This window comes from Crocuta crocuta, unplaced genomic scaffold (genome assembly GCF_008692635.1).
Source record: "Crocuta crocuta isolate KB4526 unplaced genomic scaffold, BGI_CrCroc_1.0 scaffold41, whole genome shotgun sequence".
Taxonomy (NCBI): domain Eukaryota; kingdom Metazoa; phylum Chordata; class Mammalia; order Carnivora; family Hyaenidae; genus Crocuta; species Crocuta crocuta.
In genome coordinates this window covers 16,439,045-16,462,411 of record NW_027529428.1, presented here as the reverse complement: position 1 = coordinate 16,462,411, position 23,367 = coordinate 16,439,045, and the positions used below count along the sequence as shown (strand labels likewise).

General features: G+C 34.3%; 1 protein-coding gene across 1 annotated transcript in view; it reads right to left on the bottom strand.

Moving 5' to 3' along the window:
- Positions 1-23,367, bottom strand: part of JAK2 (Janus kinase 2) — a 118,625-nt gene that overhangs the window by 21,397 nt on the left and 73,861 nt on the right. Inside the window, exons 7-18 of the mRNA XM_077759456.1 lie at positions 23,117-23,236; positions 19,114-19,271; positions 17,433-17,544; positions 14,721-14,907; positions 13,927-14,054; positions 11,367-11,501; positions 10,208-10,295; positions 6,783-6,910; positions 5,826-5,964; positions 4,017-4,168; positions 3,716-3,866; positions 2,758-2,891 (exon numbers count right to left, since the gene is read on the bottom strand). Coding sequence (XP_077615582.1) covers positions 2,758-2,891; positions 3,716-3,866; positions 4,017-4,168; positions 5,826-5,964; positions 6,783-6,910; positions 10,208-10,295; positions 11,367-11,501; positions 13,927-14,054; positions 14,721-14,907; positions 17,433-17,544; positions 19,114-19,271; positions 23,117-23,236 — 1,632 coding nt within the window. The remainder of the gene's footprint in view (positions 1-2,757; positions 2,892-3,715; positions 3,867-4,016; positions 4,169-5,825; positions 5,965-6,782; positions 6,911-10,207; positions 10,296-11,366; positions 11,502-13,926; positions 14,055-14,720; positions 14,908-17,432; positions 17,545-19,113; positions 19,272-23,116; positions 23,237-23,367) is intronic.

The window sequence follows — 23,367 nt, the reverse complement described above, 5'->3', positions numbered from 1 at the left end:
TAAAATTTTCTGGCTCCTGAAGTGAAGGAATCTTCTTTGGATTTTAGAATTTGAAACACTGTATTTTTCCTAGAAAATGCCCTTAATCATATAAATGTTCATATATTCATGTTCATATTAACAGCTGGGAAAATACAGAAGTATAAGAATCAAGAAGCTTATAAAAAATATCCACATCAACTGAAGATAATGAAATTTCACTATAGGTTGTTCCCTTTACTTCAAGTAAGCTGGATTTTATTTTCCAAAACTTTCTGTACAGTCTACCAAAAAAAATCTCTAGGAGATATAATAATCGACATTAACAGCTGACTCTAGGATGAAATAAATTAAGTGGCTTGTTCTGCATAAAAGAGAAAACATAATTTTAAGGTTTTCATGATTGTGTGATAGTGACTATGTTACTAATCTAATGACTTAGTACTTTTGGTCATGAAACAATTTGCATATAGCTAAAACTAAATCAAGATGTATTCAACCACAAACCCATGAATAAGTCATACTACACTAATTTCTGCTTTTTCCATAAGCAATTTATTATTTGCAATGTAATCCCTGGTGGGAATAAAATAATTATTTTATGTCTTCACATTATATGATTTGCCCCAAAAAGACAACAATAAAGAGAACAATACAATGGGGGCGCCTGGATGGCTCACTCAGTTGAGCATCCAACTTTGGCTCAGGTCATGATCTCACGTTTGTGGGTTCGAACCCCACGTTGGGCTCTGTGCTGACAGCTAGCTCAGAGTCTGGAACCTGTTTCAGATTCTGTGTCTCCCTCTCTCCCTGACCCTCCCCTGCTCATGCTGTCTCTCTCTCTCTCAAAAATAAATAAAACATTAAAAAAAAGAGAGAGAACAATACAACAGAAGCAGACTCACACAAACGAAATCGAATACATGTGTGAGACAGCAGAAATAGCATTGAAATAAAAGCAGAGAAAGGTTCTGATATCACATCTGCTACTATCTAGTTATCTAACCATAGACAAGTTACTTAACTTCTTTGGACCTTAATTTTTCTCACTGAAATGAAGAGGTTACTCTTAAGTCTAAAGCATCATTTCCCAAACCGTTCTAAATAACACTTTCTGAAATGTCCAGATAAATTTTAGGATTGGAGGAGTGAATGACAAAAGGTTTATCAAATTTTGTTGTTGTTGTTTTTAAGAAGATCTTTTAAAAAATTTTTTTTAGTGTTTTATTTCTGAGAGAGAGAGAGAGAGAGAGCAGGGGAGGGTCAAAGGAGAGGGAGACACAGAATCCAAAACAGGCTCCAGGCTCTGAGCTAGCTGTCAGCACAGAGCCTGACGTGGGGCTCGAATCCAAGAACCATGAGATCACGACCTGAGCCGAAGTCAGACGCTTAACTGACTGAACCACCCAGGCGCCCCAAAAGGTTTATTAAATTTTGGACACACTGCATACTACCAAGAAATTGATGTTATCACCACAGGGTTGTGGCCAAGATGCACACTCTCGTTGGCAGCCTTTAAGTTATCTTCCAATGTTCTCTACCTTTGACATTCATGGTCTTTTATAATTCCTTCCCCTTGACTGTAGGCTGAATTTGTCAACTCATTTACAATGAACAGAATATGGCAAAAGTGATGAGACAGCACCCCTGAGATTAGGTTACAGAAGACCAGGACTTCCACCTCGGGTGTTTGCTCTCAGCTGCCATGCTGGGAGGCAGCCCTGCAGAAAGGCCCACATAAGTGAGCTTGGAGGCAGATATTCTGAGGCCTGTCAATAACCACATGAGTGAGGCTAACAGTAAATCTTCCCCTCGTTAAGCCTTCCAATGAGAATGCAAGGCTTGGATGACAACTTGATTTGCAGTCAGGTGAGAGACCGTAAGTTGGAACCACCTACGCTGCTCCCAAAACTTCTAATTTCTTCTTTTTTTTTTTAATTTTTTAAAATGTTTTATTTATTTCTGAGAGAGAGAGAGCGTGAGCAAGGGAGGATGAGAGAGAGAGGGAGACACAGAATCTGAAGCAGGCTCCAGGCTCTGAGCTGTCAGCACAGACGCGGGGCTCGAACCCACGAACTGTGAGATCATGACCTGAACCAAAGTCGGACACTCAACCAACTGAGCCACCCAGGTACCCCTCAAACTTCTAATTTCTAAACTAGGTGAAAATAAATGTGTGCTGTCTTCCTCTGTTAAGTTTTAGGGACACAGAAATAGATAACTAATACACCCCAAATGCCGGTATCTTCTATCTCCAATTTGTAAGCCAGCTAGTACAGAACTCTATACTAGCAAGCTCAGGGGAAGAAAAAGAGTTTATCACTGTAATTGGACCTGTAAAGAACTACGCTTTTCCTGGTCTTACTAACGAACATGATCCAGTCAGACAATCAGATTGATTATTTCTTCCTGAGATGACTAAAAAAGGAGATAGGTAGAAAGGCTTAATTAATTGTTCCTTTCTCTATTGCATAACTAAAGTGCCTCTACCAAGAAAGAGTCCCATGGTTAAATCGAAACAGGAAATAACTAATTATCATCCTTTTAAAGATGTTCAATGCACATTACATGTAAAAAGTTCTGAGAGGTTCTTCAGGTAAAAGAGCTATTTATTGAACACAGTATTTCTCCAACATCTGATGACTAAACCATTTTTCTATAAACACTCCCTAAAATCTGGTGGAAAGTGAATTTCAGAGAATCTTTAAAGCCTTTATTTTCTAAATAAAATGTTCTATGATTAAACAGTAACTATTTAAAAAAACTCTGACACCTTACCTTGCCAAGTTGCTGCAGAAATTTCAAGTGTCTCTCTTCAAACTGTGTCGGGTCTCGGTCTTCAAAGGCTCCAGAAAACCCTAGGGTGCCTATCCTATTTGGTAACATGTCATTTTCTGTTAATAGTTCATAATCTGGAGAGAGAAAGTATATGAGTGCTGTAGGCTGGCAACATCGTCTGGGCTAAAATGTTTGTAATTCAAGCTAACCAAAATAATCAGAATGAGTTAGAGATACTAAATACAAATTGATACAGGACAACTCAAATAGTTTAAACTATATTAACAAGTCTTTAATACCCACAACCTAATAGGCTTTTAAGAAAGACTTTTGCAAAGGATAATTACTTTCCAAAGTAGGCAGTTTTAATATTTCTAAGTAAGATTATATTATTTTGACTTCTGTGGTGAGAATACTAAGTAGTATTGGAACAGGAAATACCTATGGGTCAGACATATGTACATTTAGCTACATATTTTAAAAGAGTGGGCAAATAAAAACAAACCTACTTCATGTTTAGAAAACCACTCAACTATAAAACATAGTAGTTTAAAAAAATTGCTTTTAAAAAGTCAAATAGGCCAAATAAACTTCTACAGTATACTATTCATTAATTGGTAAAGTAAAACCAGGCTAGTTTTTAGCCTGAAGAAGAGGTCTCTGCTAAAAATGAAGAGACTGCTTAATCAGTAAGACTAGAATATGTATGAAGTAGGAAAAGTCGTATGAACATAAGAGACTAAGAGTCTAAAAGACATCAAGGTTCACTATATTGCACACCTGAAATTAATATAACACTATGCTGACTAACTGGAACTAAAATTAAAACTAAAAAAAATAAATAAGAGATATCAAGGAACTTCTCATAAAGGATTACAAAATTAGTAAAGATTTGTTAAAAAGGATGAAGATAGAAAGGTACCTGGAAAATCAATAAGATAATTCTGTCGACACATACCTGGAGTAAATAAACTATTAAGATCTCGTATGATGGCTCTGAAAGAAGGTCTAAAATCTGGTTCATAATCCATACAATTATTAATAAGATTAGCTAATTCTGTCCACTTTGGTGCAGGAAGCTGGTGCCTATCTTCATAAAACTGGAGCTTCTATAATGAAAGAACCAGATGAGAAATTGTATAATGTGATAATAAAACATTTTATTTTTAAACATAAGAGAGGCTAAAAAGTATGAAATCATAGGAAAGAAAATCAAGGGTCATAAAGTAATTCTAATCTCACAGTTGATATAAACTTACTCTTTGAGAATCCAAAGCACTCAGTGGCTTATCTCCTCCACTGCAGATTTCCCACAAAGTGGTACCAAAACTCCATTTGTCTGTTGCCAGGTTTAGATTTTTAGGATTTTCAATGCATTCAGGTGGTACCCACGGTATTCTTTCCTGAAGAACTTTGAAATGATAGCAACAAAGTATGGTTAAACAGTTCCCACAAGTAAATAATTCTTTAATATGCAAATGATTTTCAAACTGGCTTGGATAATTGGTCTTCTTTGTGGAGTTGTGAGTTGTGTGCACCACGTAAGCAAGTGTACACACTGATGAGCCACAAGGGACCTCTGAAGGCATCTAATTCAGTATCTCAGCTTTAACAATGACAACAGTGAGGCCCATAAAGACTGAATAATTTGGCCAAAGTCACCAAATTTGTTAGTAGCATGGAGAGAATTAGAATCTTAGACAACAAATCCTGGATCAACTAAACTTCCTTTCATTAAGCCATATTGTCTCAATTTGTATCCAACTCTCTCTACCCCTTCCTAGAAGTGGTGCATTCAGTAACATTTTTTTCCATAAAACTTGTCCTAAATTGCCTCGATTTTTGTAATTCTTTACAGTGTATCAGCAGTAAAGGTAACATTAACGTCATTCTGAGCCAATAATTCAATAGCAGTGGCAATCCCAACTTGTACATGTAAAAACAAGGACCAACAGACAGATTAATTACTTAATTATACCAAGATATTCTGAATAGAGAATTGATACAGGTAGTTTCTGCTAAGATCATGGAATTTCCCAAGTAAAGGTGCTATGGTCTTTGACCTCATCAGAAAAACATTATCCAAGGAAGGAGAGAACACTTTTAAATTCACACTCTGGTAATCTGGCATAGATACATAGGAAAAGTAAATAAAATGATATAGAAGAATGAAGGATAATCTGTGTATCTTTTAGTGTATTTTGGTAAAGCCAAATATGAATATTTTTGCTAATTAAGAGACTAAAGAGTACAGGTTCCTTTCCCTTTTACCGTATGAATAAATTTTCTCCTTCTTCATTTCCATTCCAAAGAGTAAAATTTCCCTTAGTATAGTTTCTAAGATCCTATAATATTTTCTGTCCTATTGTGTATCTTCACTGTCAGAGAAGCTATCAAGTTTCAATACTGTTGGCTCAAATAAGATACATCAATGCACAAGTGTTCATCAATTTACCGTCTACATCTAGTACATTCAATTAGAGAAACTAAGATAATGAAATACAATTACAACATTATTTGTACCAAAAAAGCTCCTCTCAACTATGTGACTGAAATTTTTACTTTGTTAAATAGAAGGCTAACAAGCACAAAAGATTTTTTTCAAGTTTTAAAAAGTGAGAATTAGCTGAATAATTATACTAAATAAGATCTCAAAGTAGATAATAGGTCTTCTCAAAATTTTATTTTGTGACTGAAGGAATTTGTGGCTCAAAGAATATATTAGAAAATTCACAAAAAATGGATAAAATCTGAACTTCCATACAAGCAGGGATTAAAACTGTTCTAAAAATCATTTTACAGTACATGACAACATGCATATAAGAATGGAAAAATGGACAGAGGATGTAACTATAACAATTTAGATTGCTAAAAATGGTAGTTAAATTTTATTATTAATCAAGAACATGTCAATAAAAGAGTTTGAGAAAAAATTAACAACATGCTTTTTGTACTACATTCCAAATAGAGATGTGGAATCACTATGTTTTTCACCTGAATCTAATATAATGTTATGTGTCAGCTACACTCAAAAAAAAAAAGTTAAATGCGATTCCTGTTGAACTTACTGTCCTTTGGCAAAACTGTAATACTAATGCCAGGATCACTAAGTTTGATGAAAGGAGGATTTCCTGTCTTCCTGTCTTCTTCTCTGATAAGCAGAATATTTTTGGCACACACATTCCCATGAATAAGGGCCTTTTCTTCCTGTTAAAGTTAAGCACATTAGCAATCCACATATATTTGAACTATATATACACATATTAGCACAAATAGCAATCCACATATATTTGAACTATATATACTAAATATATACTAAATAGTATATCTAAAGTCCCAAAATGGATTTAAAGAAAAGAAACAGGACAGCATTTGCTAAAAAACATTAATTCGGAAGCATGCTTTGACATAAAAGAAAGTTTTACGACAGCAGTGTGGTTTTTGTTCTACTTTTCAAATGACACACCAATGTACACTCAAGATGAAACAAATATATTAAAATTACTCAGTGCCACTTCACTTTCCAAAGCTAAGATTTGAGGTAGTAAGTATTATCCCTGTTCAGCGGCAGGACAGAGGATCACTCAGAGGCAGCACCCCGAGGGGTCTGATCACTGGCTGGCCCTGCTCTTCTGCCAACACTGCTTTCCCACCAGACATAATGTCTAACTGTCCACAGACACCACAACAAGGTATTTTCTGCAGGGATGCTCTGCTATCTTTAGCTAGCAGAACATGTTTCTGCATAATTTTTTATTAAATTCCCTAAAACCAAGTGACACAACTTGCAGACTGTCCATCAGCAATTTTAAGAGACTGACGAGATGACAAAACGCTTTCAAAAATGATTTTACAGAAATAAATATATGCCTAAAATAAGCTCTTTCATCAACTAACACAGATTACTTTAAATGACTCAGTATTCATTTACAGATTTATTTCTTATTCCTGGGTCAAGATCCTTTCTACGTTGCTTCAGAAGACAGAGAGTATAATTTTGATCAAAAATTATACTTATTACTTACTAGAAAATGCATGGCCCATGCCAACTGTTTAGCCACTTCAAGTTTCCATAATATACTTATAGAATTTTTATTCTTTTTCAGGTATGTATCTAATGATCCAAATTTTACAAACTCCTGAACCAGAATATCTGCATTAAAATATACAAATAATAAGGCTCAAGTATACATACAATAAAAATACATGTAATTTTAAATTTTTATAAAATATATTTATAGTTATATATGAGTATTATAGGTAAAGAGATTAAATGCAAAATTCACTAATTTAAAGAAAGCTATATAACAGCTATATACCATTGTATTTTGGGGTTTTAGTTTATTCACAACAGCAAGATATAGAAATCTAAACAATTACTATATACTTAATAATATATATTATTCTATGTAATTTTATTATAATATTAATATATATGTATATGTACATGTATATGTGTATATATAACTACCCCAGCAAACCTCTATGTATTAGTACTGAATTATGGCTGCTTTTTTTAAACAAATGAAACNAAAATATCCCCAGCTTTTTTTTTTTTAACTTTATTTATTTATTCTGAGAGAGACAGAGACCGCACCAGTGTGAGAGGGGCAGAGAGAGAGAGAGAGAGGAAGAACTCCAAGTAGGATCCGTGCTACCAGTGCAGAGGCCCATGCAGGGCCTGAACTTAAGAAGCTAAGATCATAACCTGAGCTGAATCCAAGAGTCAGATGCTTAACCTACTGAGCCATCAGGCTCCCCAGTGTCCCCAGCTTATCTGTGGTTTTGCTTTCCACAGCTTCAGCTACCCATAGTCAATAGGTTCAGAAGCAGAGGATCTTCCCTCCAACTTTCCGTCAGAAGGTAGTAGCCTAATGCTATGTCACAGTGCCTATGTCATTCACCTCACTTCATCTCATCACATAGATATTTTATCTCACATCATCATAAAAAGAAGGGTTAGTATAAATATGATATTGTGAGAGAGAGAAATCACATTCACATAAACTACTATAGTATATTGTTGTGACTGTGCTATGTTATTATTAGTTATTGTTATTTCTTAGTATGCCTAATTTGTAAATTAAACTTTATTACAGGTATGTACATATAGGGAAAAAAAACAGCGTATATGGGGTTGGGTACTATCCTCAGTTTCAGGCATCCACTGGGGGTCCTGAAACAATATCCTGCAGATAAGCTGGGACTACTATACTCAGACATCCGAACTTCCTGAAATCCTTCTGCCGCACATAAAACTTACAGCAATGTCTACTCTGTTGTAGGTATTAAAGAGAATTTGAGTTTGAACTCCATTAATCCTTTTAATTTATGCTGCAAAGAAGCAAAAATTCATTTTGCATTGCTTTATCTTTAAAAGTATATTTTTAAAATACTATTAAGATATATTTTGCTAGAGAAACAAGTGTGTGCTTCTGAAAAGCACTCCTGCCTTTAAGCCAGATAAAAATTTCCAGCCCTGACAGTACTGACCAAGTTCCCCAAAGCCACGACTGCTTCTACATAAAGACATGTTATTTAATAATTAAACCAGATTTAGGGTTTATTTATAGGCATCTAGTACTAATTTGTAAAACAATAAGCTCAGGTTCTCAATTTCAAATCTAAATTTTTTGTAATTATTTTATTGCTTCTTAAGCATAAACAGTTCTATGAATGAGAAAAAAAAGGACTGTATTTTAATTATAAAAAAAGGAAAATTAAGATGAAAACCAAAAACTTCAAGCAAAAAATGTAAGTATGGCATAATGATACGTATCTTTAAAGAAATTCTGACAGACTTTCACACTGTAATCCATATCAGCTCATGGCCCAGTAAGTAATTCGGTGCCTATACTACATATAGGCCTATCCTTTACGTGTTTGTTTTAAAATGCATACTGGAGTTCTTACCGCAAATTGTGATTCTGCTTGATCTAATATTACAATCACTTAGTTCTCACTTGGTATATCAGCTTTGGAACTTGCTGGGCAACTAAAACAAACTTAATGAATGTTTTGATACTCATAGTTAATTTAGAAAACACAATCCATATACTGATAATTAAGAACTGACTACAGGTAAATTTATCTCATGGCAAGTGTCAAAAAAAGAAAGAAAAGAAAAAGAATAAATATATAAGTGCTACAACGAACAAAAGCTTAATCAAATTATTTTATGTGGCATTGAAGACCTATTATGTTTCACAGATACCACTGATAGTTGTATGTCCCATTATTTTATGAGTCATAAAAGAAAAATAACTGTCAAATAATGACACATCGTTGATTATATCACACATCCCAATTTCAGGTATTTTTAAATGTGCATAAAGTGTTTCACAGAATCAATGAAATGTAAAAGCAAGCATAAGAACTGGAATTACATGCTCTTAAATACTGTTTTCAAACTTTTTAAGGAAATATATTTTTATTCCCCTTAATGAAAAATTAAGAGAAACATCAATTTAAAAAAAGGCATAAATACAGAAACACTTTAGTTGGGGATTATTGAGCAGAAATCTCACTACTGCAGTTAGATTTACTCTCACTTCATCAACCCCCTGAGATACCTAAATACCTCCACAGAACAGATTTGAAAATAACTGCCTTTGAAAAGACTATCAATTTTCAAAAATATGAAGAAATGTTATATAAGTATGGATGTGTATTTAACCCACATTACTAACAGAAAATCGAGAATTGTGTAAGTAATTTTCTTGTAAACTTGGTTCTTATGAACAGTCTAAATTTAGCCATGGGGGTTCCTGGGTGGCTTAATTGGTTAAGCGTCCAACTTCGGCTCAGGTCATGATCTTGCGGTTCACAGGTTCAAGCCCCATGTTGGGTTCTGTGCCGACAGCTCGGAGCCTGGAGCCTGCTTCATGGACTCTGTCTCCCTCTCCCTCTCTTTCTCTGTCTCTGCACCTCCCCTGCTCATACTCTGTCTCTGTCTCTCAAAAATAAATAAATCATTAAAAAAATTAAATTTAGCCATAGAATATATGAAATAACAACATCCAATCATTTCAGTCAGTTCCATTTAAAATTTAATCTATAATTTATGGTTTTTTTCACAATTCCAAATAAATTTGTACTAAAATGGCTAGTTATTCCAATGATATATTGAACCAGCCACAATCTGTATTGGGATGGTTAACAGAAAAGATTATAAGACATGTTTACTCTAAGACTCTGCTGTTTGGGCATTTTAACATAAGGCATATTAACTGTTTTCTGCATCTTAATTTCATTCATTCATTTCCTTTTTTAGAAGACATACTGATGTTTTTGGTTCTATGATGTTTTTGGTTTCAACATTTAATTCCTATTAAACATAGTTTATGCTGATACTTAGTTATGATCCTGAAATTGAATTTTCTGTAAAACAACAATAGATGCCCTGAGAAAGGCATAAAGTGAACATCAAGAAGCCTGGAGTTCTACTTACTCTCCTCTCCACAGACACACACTCCATAATTTAAAACCAGATGCTTGTGAGAAAGTTGGCTCATCATGCTTGCTGCTTCAAAAAAAGACTAAGGAAAAGAAAAACATACAAAAGATGCAAAAGAATTATTGGTTGAGTGTAAAAATGTTCATAGGTCAGAAAGATACCATCTGTCATAAAAGAAATGCACACAGAAAAGGCTACAAGCTGTAGTTCCCTTAGACGGACTTGACACTGCTATCAACCTCAATGCTGGAGTTCATTCTGAGGAAGCCCCTGAGAAAGCCTGGAATAAGGAAACAACAAAGAGGAGAGAGCAACGGTGGTACAGGGCAACATGAATGATGCAAGAATAGCAGCCTTAGGCCCTCAGCAGCTGGAGGAGAGAACAGAGACAGACATCAGAGACACGGATATGGGACTGGAGAAAACGGAGAGCTTCAAATAACTTCTCAAAAGAATTAAGACTGATGTCTGTGCAGATAAAATATCATGTATGTCAGGCCTGGTATTAACATCACTCTAACTCAATTAACCTCTGACTAGAACTTCTGGGTACAGTTGTGGAGGATCACAACCACCAACACTGCAGTATTCTAGGTTAGAAGGACTTTCACTTCTATGTTTTGCGTCCCCTCCTGCTAACATAATTTAACACACGTTACTCATCAGAAATGTTTAATAAGTCATGTTTGGTGACGCTTTGCTATGTGAGGGACCCTGACTACTGACAAGCGGGTTTCCACTGGCCAGCATCTCCAGATCATGCCCAGAGGCATCTGGATTTCACCTCAAGTGTTCCTCAGGACAGTGCCTTTCAAATTTTTTTAAAAAATAGATTAAATCATAGAAGAAATCTGTGGGAACCCATAATGCTCTGGAGAGCCAAGTTTGAAGGCCTAGTTCTGCCTTAATATATGCAGAAATGTAGTAATATCCATAATACAATGTAATATTAGTTTGGAAATAAATTTTTATAGGAAAATCCTGCAATTCTCTATACCCTCACCCCCAGAAAGCATCCTCAGAAAGGTCCTTGATATGTATACTTTTAAAAATTACAGTTTTGAAAAGCTGCATGCATGAATGTGTTGTATCAGTATGAAAGCATATGTTTAAATATCATGAACTACGTAAGCTATACAAAGAATATACACACCTCTGAATAGTTTCTGTGTGCTTTATCCAGAACTTTTAAAAGAACTTCTGTTTCATGCAGTTGACCATAGTCTCCTACTTCTCTTCTTACACCTTTAAAAATTTTTGTAAAAGTGCCTTGGCCAAGGCTTTCATTCTTTATAAGAAAAAAAAGGAAAAACAAGAATGAGTAAAAATGAAGAAAGATGCAGGAATTAGGAAATACATTTAATGACAAAGGGTTTTTAAAAATCCATAAGCAAATATTAGTTGTATTTTGTAATAAAAGAACATTAAGGATTAATGAATAAAGTGCATTTTGGTTCCACCATGTTCTTAAACCCCTTGAATTAGCTACAATTATCACTTTTTCATAGTGTCAGTGTTTACCTACATTTATTTACATGTGAATATTTTTGTTTGCCTTCATGATAGTGAAAGGCAGTACAGTACGGTCAGTGGAAGCAGAGCGTGGGACTGCTAGTTGTGTGACTCTGTACAGGCTATTTTATCCCTGTGTTGCAGCTATCCTGGTTTCCTCAACTCAGGACTGGGGATAATTACTTTTCCATATTATGAAGAATAAATGAATCAATAGTACAGTCCATGCCACATGGACTTGGTTAAGTGTTAGTTATTACTGCTATTACTAGTATTTCTTGTATATCCTTAACAAAATAATTGTTGAAAGCCTGCAATCTGAAGTTGGGCTATCTATATTCAAATCGAACCTTTACTGTTACTAGTTTTGTAATGTTCGGTCATAAAAGCAACTCTCTGGTTGCTGTTTTTCACATGAGGATTCAAGTCTTTATAATTCTGTATAATTCTATCATTGTTTCCTTACGGAATGCAGACATCAGTTAGTCTTTGACATTCCATTCTCTGTGTCCATCCATTAATCTTTCTTTCATAATTTCCATTTTTTCCTATCTGCTGCATCTGAAAATTTTTTCAGATTTTGCAATTCACTGATTGTCCCTTCAACAATGGGTAATCTGCTCTCTTATTTTAATGTCGATGAACATATTTTTCATTTCTATATTTTCCTTTCTCTCAGTTGTTCAGGTCTTTTTGATAGTGTCTTGGTTTTTTCCCTACGTTTTCAACTCCATTTGTATCTTTAAACAATATATGGTATTTTATAAGCTCAATCTGAAAAGTCTCGTTATATGAGGTTCTTAGATGTCTAATGTAGATGTTTGTTGGTCTACTGACTCTTGCCTAATTCTGAGTTATTTCCCTGTATATTTTAAAATTTTTGAGTAAAAGTGCATGGTTAGTCTCTGTGTGGGGACTCTGGGTAGCCTAGGCTAAGAATATGTTCTTCCAAAAAGATTTTGTATTTACTTCTTCCAAGCATTACAGGGTGTTACTTTTTATTTTATTGGCTTAGGGTTTCTCAGACTATGCAGATGGTATAAATAAGTATAAACTGAAAAGCTTTTATTTCTTTATATTAACAGATTCTCAGGAGACACTTTTTTTCTCTAAGAACCCAACTAAAGCAGGCAACACTCTCTCTCTTCTCCTTTTCCTAGTGGATGAATTTTTCATAATCCATGTGGTTTCTTTCACTGAGGATGTATTTATTTGAGGGTCCTGACTCTATTCTGAGATGGGTTCACTTTTAACTCCTGGTCTTCTGGAGGCCTTATAAGGCTTGGCCCTTCTTTGCGTTGCTTTTAGATCTTAATTCCCTTGATTAGTGAAACAAATCCTGACCCCCCAGCATCATCCTGCAGCCCAAACACCAGCTCTTATGCACACTTTGTTTTCAGTTCCTTCTTTATTTTTAACTCTTTGCATTTCCCTTACTTTCTTGAGAACTTAAGAATTAAGACATAGGTCTTTTTGTAGAAGAGTCTTAATTTTTAATTAAGATTTTAAAAAGGAATATTTAAAAATATTTTTAGTTTACTTACTTACTTTGAGAGAGAGTGAGCATAAGTAGGGGAGGGGCAGAGAGAGAGAGAGGGAGAGAGAGAATCCCAAGCAATCTCATGAACCCATATCATGACCTGAGCTGAAATCAAGAACTGGACACTTGCGGTGCCTGGGTGGCTCGGCTGGTTGGGCATCTGACTTTGGCTCAGCTCATGGTCTCACGATTTGTGGGTTTGAGCCCCGTGTCAGGCTCTGTGGTGACAGCTCAGAGCCTGGAGCCTGCTTCAGATTCTGTATCTCCCTCTCTCAACTGCCCCTCTCTTGCTCGCACTCTGTCTCTCTCCCACTCAAAAAATGAATGGGTGTGAAAGAATGAGAGGAGAAGAGAGGAAAGGAGAGAAGAGGGGAGGGGAGGGGAGCAGCGTAGTAGACACTTAGCTGACTGAGCCATCCAGGTGCCCCTTCCTCATTCCTAATTCGTTTGATATCACATTTTCACAACAAATAAAAATATTTAAACTGAAATAAAATTTTTATAATATAGATTATAATAGGATAGTTTCAAATGTCACATGAATGTAATGTGGGATAGGAAATTAAGAAAACAGTTGTTTGAATTTTTTTTATGTCTTTATTTTAGAAAACAGTTGGTTTAAAAGGACAAAAAAGACAATAATTAGCATCTAATTACTTACAAATACCAAATCTTCATTTCTGATTTTGTGAAACACCATTTGGTTCACATTATTATGCCTCTGTAATGTTGGTGATGTTGGTACATCAGAAACGCCATTGGTTCTAAAGACTAGAAGGTTTGATTTATCTGTTAAAAGAAAAAAAAACAATAAAAAATAATACATAACCAAAATACACGGAGGATATAAACTGCTCCAAAGGGGTGAAGTAAAATGTGTTCTATATATTAAGAAACACTTACAACTTATTTTTCATTTCTTCAATAAGGAGAAATTTATTTTAGGAATTTATTCACTGAACTTTGATGTACTTTAACCAGGTATATCAAACATTCAAAACTGTAATAATTTCCTCAACTAAAATAATTTTTCAGGAATTTTAATAATTTTTAATAAACCTTTTATTTCAAGGGATTTCCAATCTCACTATCGTTATTTTAAAAGTACAGAGATTAAAACTCTAAAAGACTATGAAAGTTTTTACTTAGAACAACATACAAGATTTGGTAGAGGAGTCTTTCAGTTCAATAATTAAGTGATTGATTTTGTACCAAAAGGTTGTCATTTCCTAAATGCCATTTCAGCTCTATGGAACTTCTAGTGACACGTAGACCACCTGAATCAAACTCAATAATCCGATCTGAGGATGCTTATACAAGAGAATGAGAAAAAATGAATTTGCTTTTGGAGCTGCTTCTTTCATATTTCTTTTGTAATCAATATACTGAAGATGCCTTTTACCATATACACAATCCATGATCAATATTTTGAAACTAACTAGAAAATTATTTTACCTTTCAACTTTGGGGGACAGCATTTCGTAAACTGGAAAATTATACTGTCTGAGCGAACAGTTTCCATCTGGTAGCAATTCAAAAGATCTTTAAGATTACTGAAGTTCTTCTTGGTCCCACTGAGGTTGTATTCTCCACTCTCATTTTTGGTAATCAAACAGTGCTTATATTCGATGACATTGTCTCGCTATATAAATTTAATTATAAAGGCAGAGGGGAAAATCACAATGGTTGTCACAGTAATTATTGGGACAATAATATCACAGAAACAACCAACAGAACGTGTAGACATTTGAACTGTGAATCCTAACAGTACTGGTATACGGAGATAGATGTGCCTGGCTCCTGAAAAAGGTATCTGATTATAATTACATACTTACAGAAATGACTCAACAGTTAATTTTCTTAAAAAGCAAGTAAAGAAACAATGATAATTAAAAATAATAATACCATCCTTAACAGCTTTTCATCATTTACAAGATAAAATCTAAAACTAATTTATAAACAAGGACTTCCAAGGACAGGCTTCTGCCTCCATCTCCAACCTCACCTTCTACCAGTGCCAACATACAAACTGTTCTAGCTGTATTAAGTGACTTTAAAAATTTCAAATACCATGTGGTTTCATGCCTTGATAAATGCAAATGTTGTCTCTCTACCCGTGAATACACATCCTCTCCTTGTGAACAATGAAATTTTAGACATTTCTTATTACTCAGGTCAAGTATCATCCTTTCTGTGAGGTCCTCCCTAATAATCCTGACCCCATTTCACAAGCAAAGATGATTACCCATGCACTGTGTCACTACTGTAGCTGCATAATTAACTCTCCTGGTGATTTTACTATTTTTTAGTTTTTCGATGTTTTGTGTGCTATACTGTGAACTTCTTCATTCTTCCATTTTTTGAGCTACTTCAACCTCCTTAAAACCACTTATAAAATAAAATTGACAAAATACCCCAAGTCTTTCCTACTCCAAAAGCTCTTTCTTAATTGCAACCCTTTCTGTTATTGTCTATGTTTGTGTATACTGAATAATTACAATGCTCAATTTAGTACTTCTTTGGTATATCTTCCTATTTTTGTTTTTCCAAAAGATACCTTCTTAAAGTAGGATTATATCATGTACTCTCTAATATACAGCCCTCATATTAGGTTGAGCAAATATAGTAAACATAAAAAAATACATTTTGAATTGATTAAATATACTGGACTGCTATATATTACAGTAAAAAGATACAATGAAATTAGGATAGATTATTAGTATTAAAAATGCTAAATTTATCAAGCAACCCCTTATATACTTATGAACAATTAATCTATACTATATGCTAAATATAAATGACTGCATTTTATAAAAAAAAAATTAAATAACCAAATCCTTACTTTGTATACTTTTGTACAGTAAGATAAATTTTGGAAGCTGCTACATAAGTTTCTCAAGATTTATATTATGAGGGGCGCCTGAGTGGCTCAGTTGGTTAAGTGTCCGGCTTCCATTCAGGTCATGATCTACAGCTCAACAGTTTGAACCCCGTGTTGGGCTCTAGACTACAGCCCAAAGCCTGGAGACTGCTTCAGATTCTGTGTCTCCCTCTCTTTCTGCCCACTCACCCTACCCCATCCCACTCACACTCTCTGTCTCTTAAAAATGAATAAACTTTAAAAAAATTTTTATTTTTAAAAGATTTACACCATGAAACTACCTTATTAGTGATAGTATCTTTTTAGATATTTGGGGTAGTAAACAATCTTAGATGAGATCCAAAATTATCAGTATTAACAGTGTGGTTTCATTGTAGTTTTATCCTTAAAGCATACATGCGGTAGATCATTATTCTGAATACTGGAAAACTACTAGTTCAACAAATTATGTTTGTGTCTTTGTTATTGCTCTATTTCATTCTAATCCCATAATCATTGCCATAAAAGGAAAATTTGCTTCTAAGTTATTTGTTTCTAGGTGTTTTTGTAAAGATCTCCATTTCTGCAAAAAGAGACTTGAAGAGATTTAATAAAATTTGACACACTAGTAACATCCAAACATCAAAGAATAAAATAAATTCCAGGGGCACTTGGGAGGCTCAGGTCATGATCTCGTGGTTTGTGGGATCAAGCCCCGGGTTGGGCTCTCTGCTGACAGCTCAGAGCCTAGAGCCTGCTTCATATTCTGTATCTTCCTTTCTCTCTGCCCCTCTCACTTGTGCCCTGTCTCTCTCTCTCTCTCTCTCTCCCAAAAATAAATTTAAAAAGTTTAAAAAATTAAATAAATTCCAAATGAAAAGACATTATAATTTTATATTTTATATAAATCCTAGAAATTATACCTTATTTNGAGAGAGAGAGAGAGAGAGAGAGAGAGAATCCCAAGCAGTCTCCTCGCTGCCAGCACAGAGCTTGAAGCAGGGCTCATCTCACCAACCATGAGATCATGACCTGAGCCAAAAATCAAGAATCAGACACTTAATCGACTGAGCCACCCAGATGCCCCTACATCTTGCTTATCGATACAGAATCTCTGAGGTTAACTAAGCATTATCATTCTAATTATCATATCCAGAGCTGTAATTCTGAGTATTAAAAAAATAAAAAATGGTAGATAAATATGAGGGGGAAATTATATAGGCTAAGATGTTACCTTGCCAGAGGAGGGGAGTAGGATGGGAAATGAAATTTTTTAAAAAAGTTATCATTAATTGTGAAATACTAACCTCGATAGCAAAAGTCAGAAAATATTTATTGAAGTCCTTAGGACTGCATCGAAGTACATAGAGTCCAGTCTGATTACCTGCTTTCTTCAGTTTACTGATGGCAAAATCCATTCTAAAGGTAAAGAAGTAATTTGAGTAATATAGCAAGTCCCTTGACATTAAGACCAAAGTGTAATCTAAGAGATCAAGAGTCAAATCTATAAGTCTCCTCTATTTTATATGCTTATCAATTCTCTTGCAAGGAAAAATATTATAGTACGAAGCTACTTTGCAATAAGTCCAAATCAATTCAAGGGTTTTAGAAACAAATAAAAAGTATAATAAGACAAAATCACTAAGAATATTTTGTTCATTTCAATTTTCTTTTAATTAAAAATTTAGTTTTTTTAAAAACCATGCTCACTCCCATAAAATTTTATTTAACTATGCAAACAATATATCATAAGACACTTATGTCTTTTCTGCCACCACAATTACTAATATAAAAATTTATATGTCTTATTTTAATATTTAATAGCAAAATATAATAGAAGACCTATGGCTAGTGACAAAGACTACTGATTTTCTACTTCTACTATGTTTTATTAAAGCTGAACATCTTGAAAGAAAAGTCAAAATGTAATCTATATGAAAGCAGGAAAAATCTGTTTCATTTCTTACTATATTTCTCATATACAAACCAGTGGCACGTATTAGCTACCCAGCAAATGTTCTATAAATAAATGAAAGAATGCTTGAATGGATGGATCAAGAATGAATGAATGAATGATGAATGGTAGGAATTTTTCAAAACTAAATATGTAAGTTATAGAATGTCAAGTAGTGCAACTTTTTCATAACAACCATACTTATTACTAAACAGATTAGAGGTATAGATAGAAACAAGTCTTAAATATCAGTCAGGATACGTTTTATCAAATATTTAATTAAGGGTAGGTTAAGGTCAAGACACATATGCTCTCAATCCCAGACTACTTCTTCTTCTCAAGTCTTGCAAGCCTGGTACCAATTCTAAAGTACATACAGGCTGAGAGATAACTAGAACTTGGGCTAAACAGATGCTATGCATGATACTTGGCTTTATCCAGTATTACAGTCAGGGTCTATAACTGTGTGGATCTATATGTAGTTAGCAGCCACAGGGCGCTAATAAATATAAAATTATTAGAATTAAATTAAATTTTAAAATTCAGTTCCTTAGTTGCACCAACCACATTCTGAATGCTAAATAACCACATGTAGCTAGCGGCTATGGTAATTAAACAGCATAGAAATAGAATACTGCCATTTTCATCACAGCATAAAGTACTGCCAGCACTAGCCTTATGAACACAAACTTTCAGTAGAGGAGTTGGATTATTCAAAAATAATCATGGTTATCAAATTTTGCATTGTGGTTCCTCTGTAGTATTTCAAAATTAATGAAATACAAATTGGAGGATTTTTTAAAAAAATTAACACTCAAAGAGTTACTTAAACATACCTAGGCAACTAAATATCAGCCTGCACAATTTAAGTCTTACAGGCTTGGATAAGATAGCAAATTATATCCTAAATAATTCTAATTATTATATAATCTGGTTGTAAATAGACTCTTATTTCACTTCACTGTATAAAATTCTCTTTGTCAGTATCTAATTGACTTTTTAAAAAATTTACTTTTAAAGTCTGTATTACTCACAAAATTGGGCCATGACAGTTGCTTTGTATGTTTTCAAGCACCATTGGAGGTGCTACTTCTTTACAGAGGTAATGATGTGCATCTGCAGTTAATCTATAATAGCCATCAATTAATGACACAAAGGATAAAGCTTCTCTTAATGAGCTCAGTTCAATTTCCTAAGCAGAGAAAAGGAAATAAGTATCATTTAAAAAGTCAACTACATGTTCCATATTGAAATTTCTCTCCACTCCATTTCATTAGGTTCATTCTCGTAAATTAATATTCTCCTAAATTGTTTTTATGCCTCTCAATTACCCAAAATGAATTATAAATTCTTATGTATGATATTTTACACTTCTCAAATATGGGCTTATCACAGCTTTCCAGTTCACTTTCATCCATAATCTTGCTGTATTTCCCAATACCCCAAGTAGACAAATATGCCACTTATCTTAATTAGAAATCTATCTGGTCTGATATAAAAGTTGTTATTAATTAGAAATAACAAGAATACACTACTAAGGTTAAAGTATTCATGCTGTAAATTCAAATGTATACAGTCATATATAGCCATGCTATATCATATATACATCAGTGAGCACATAATTAGCCTAAAATGCAAAATCTCCAATAATGGAAAAACCCCTATTTAACAAAAGAAACTTCTCCTAAAATCAGGAATTTTTTAAGATAGAAGGCCTAATATTTAATACTGCATTGTACTGTATTTAGTTAACATAATTAGGCCATAGAAAGAAATATAAGACTAGAAATACCTCTATTTGGAGACTATATGATTATGTACTTTGGGGAACTCAAAGGAAGACAACTACAAAACTGCTACAACACAAAGATAATCCATTGAGAGAGAGAAGGATACAAAAATCAATAGCTTTCACATACATAAAAAGTAGTTGGATTATGTAATGAAAAAAATAGCACCATTCATAATAGCAACCCACACAAAAAATAGTATCTGAGATTAAACCTCACTAAAAAATATGCAAAATCATTTTTGGAAAAAAAGTGATACTAACATATAGCAGTGGGAAAATGAAATAATAAGCAAAAATTTATTTTATATCCAGCAATAATGTTAGAAAAAATATACTGAGAAAAGGTTCTTAATCCTATTAAGTAACAGAAAAATCATAATACATCATGAATAAAATTTGGCAAGAAATATGATGTATCAATATGAATAAAACTATGAAGTTACTGAAAAACATAAAATAATATTTGGATACAAGGAGAAATAAAGTATATCCCTTAAACAAAAAATGTAATATGCTAAAGAAATGTCAATTCTTCTCAAATTAATCTTTAGAACAGTTCTAACAAAACGTAAATGCAGTGGGGCACCTGGGTGGCTCAGTCAGTTAAATGTCTAACTTCAGTTCAGGTCATGATCTCATGGTTCATGGGTTCAAGCCCCATGTGGGGCTCTGTGCTGACAGCTAGCTCAGAGCTGGGAGCCTGTTTCAGATTCTGTATCTCCCTCTCTCTCTGAGCCTCCCCTGACCATGCTGTCAATCTCTCTCTCTCAGAAATAAAACATTAAAAAAAAATCTTTTTAATGTAAATGCAGTACTTCAAGGAGCTTTAGGACTACTCAAAAACCAGGGTATTCAAGGAGCTTTAGGGACTACTCAACAAACAGGGTAGTCATGGTGAAGGGCTTAAGTTATCAATTCATCATTTGGGTTTTCATTGACCCTATCACTTAGAGGGCTAACACTATGAACTTGGAAAGTTACTTAACCTCTCTAGGTTGTGGACTTAAAAATAAAGCCAAAAGGGGGTCCCTGGGTGGCTCAGTAGGTTAAGAGACCAACTCTTGATTTTAGCTCAGGTCATGATCTCACGGTTTGTGGGTTCAGGCCCTGTGTCAGACTCTATGTGGATGGTGCAAAGCCTGGAGCCTGCTTCAGATTCTGTGTCTCCCTCTCTCTGCCCTACCCTGCTTGCTCACTCTCTCTCAAAAATATTAATAAACATTAAAAAAATAGTAATAAAAACAAAGCCAACAAGTCCAAATACCATCCCATAAAGAAGTTCTTTGTTACCATAGGATGTTCATACTAGCATCAATAAACTCTTCTGGAAATACTTATTATTTTATAAATACCAATTTACAGAATGAAGGCATTCCCTATGTCAATGCACTTCACTTTATTGTACTTCTCAGATACTGCTTTTTTAAAAAAAACAAATTGAGGGTTTGTGACAACATGTATATCAAGCAAATCTATCAGCACCATTTTTCCAAGCACATTTGCTCACTTCTGGTCTTGGAAACAGACAATGAGATTAAAGTTTCCATGCCTACTAACACAACATCCATTCAGCAGCCCATGGACCAATAGGCACGCTTACTATTTAAGAAATACATTTCTTAAGGTGGTAGCAGCCATAAATAGTGACTCCTCTGCCAGATCTGGACCATCAATTGAAAACCTTCTGGAAAGGAGTCACCATTCCAGATGCCAATTAGAACATTTGTGATTCATGAGAAGAGGTCAAAATCTCTTTGGACGAAGTTGATTCCAACCTTCATATATGACTCTGAGGAGTTCAAAACTTCAGGGGAGGAAGTAACTGCAGAAGTGGTGGTGACAGCAAGAGAACTAGAAGTGGAGCCTGAAAACGTGGCTGCAATCTCCTGACACAACTTAGACAGATAAGGAGATGCTTCTTGTGGATGAGCAAAGAAAGCAGTTTTTTAAAACAGAATCTACTCCTCGTGAAGATGTTGAAATGACAACATAGAATTTAGAATATTACATCAACTTAGTTGATAGAGCAGCAACTGGGTTTGGAAGGACTGAGTCCAATTTTGAAAGGAACTCTAATGTGAGTAAAATGCTATCAAACAGCATCAGCTGCCACAGAGAAATCACTCATCAATGGAATGGAAGAGTCCATTGTTGCGGCAAACTTCACTCTTGTCTTCTTCCAAGAAATTGCCATAGCCTACCCTAACTGAAGCAAACACCACCCTGATCAGTCAGCAGCCATTAACAATGAGACAAGATCGTCCACTAGTATAAAGATTATAACTCTTTGAAAGCTCAGATGATGGTTAGCCTTTTAAAGAAATAACATATATAAAAATATGTTATATATTTATATATGTATATATAACATATATATATATACATATATATATATATATTTTCAGTGACAGTGCACAAGTAGGGGGAGAGGGGCAGAGGGAGAGGGAGAGAGAATCTCAAGCAGGGTGGAGCCCAATGTGAGGCTCAATCCCACGACCCTAAGATCATGAGGTCAAAAAATACCTGAGTATTTTTTAGGAATTTATATAAATAAAACGAAATATAAAGGAATTTAGTTCTTTCCTTTTAGTTAAAATAAGCAGGATTTCTAACTACACTTACCATGGTAAGCACTGTGTAATGTACAGGATTATCAAATCATTATGTTGTACATCTGAAGCTAATATAACATGTCAACTACGCTTCAGTAAAAAAATTTTTTAATAAACAACAAAATAAGTGGGTTTTCTAAAGGTGATCAAATAAAGAGGAAGGATTAATGTTTTAGAACCAATCATGTGTTACAGCTTAGGTAGGGCTAACCTGGGATTGGTTTACATTTTGTTATGGGAATCCCAGAAAGCACTGTTTTGTCTCTTTAATTAGGCAGCATGACTGGCATTGTGCACATCCCTACTGATAAAAAGAGTATCATGAGGACTGAGCATTACAACAGGGAACTAACACCCCAGAGTGCGGATGTGGAAGAACTGCTGCCTTGCCAATCATAAAAAAATGAGTGAAAAATACCTGAATGCTCAAGAAATTCTAGGAAGCTTGTGTTAGTAGTGATACAAAAGCTAGCTGTACCCAGAAAGTTACTAAACTGATGTTTCTATTTAGAATTATATTTAAAACTATAAACAGAATTCCTACAAGAAAATAACTTTGGTATTAGGATTCTAAAATATTTATTTCTGACAACCGTTGAACATAATCAGTATTTAATTACAGAGCAAACTTACCAGATTTTTACCATCTTGCTTATGGATAGTTACAATTCTACTTTCATTTGAGCCTTCTTGGTTTGCTTGCTTAATAGTAACATCAATGATATCAGGAAAGTCACAATATAGCTGTAAGTCCTATAAATAAGAGCATTTGAAATTGAAAACAGGTAGAACTAAGGAAGGCATTTTAAAATAAGACTTATGAAGGACATAACATCCATTCCAAATTCTTTAAAATAAAAAAGTATTGATAGCAATGGATGAGC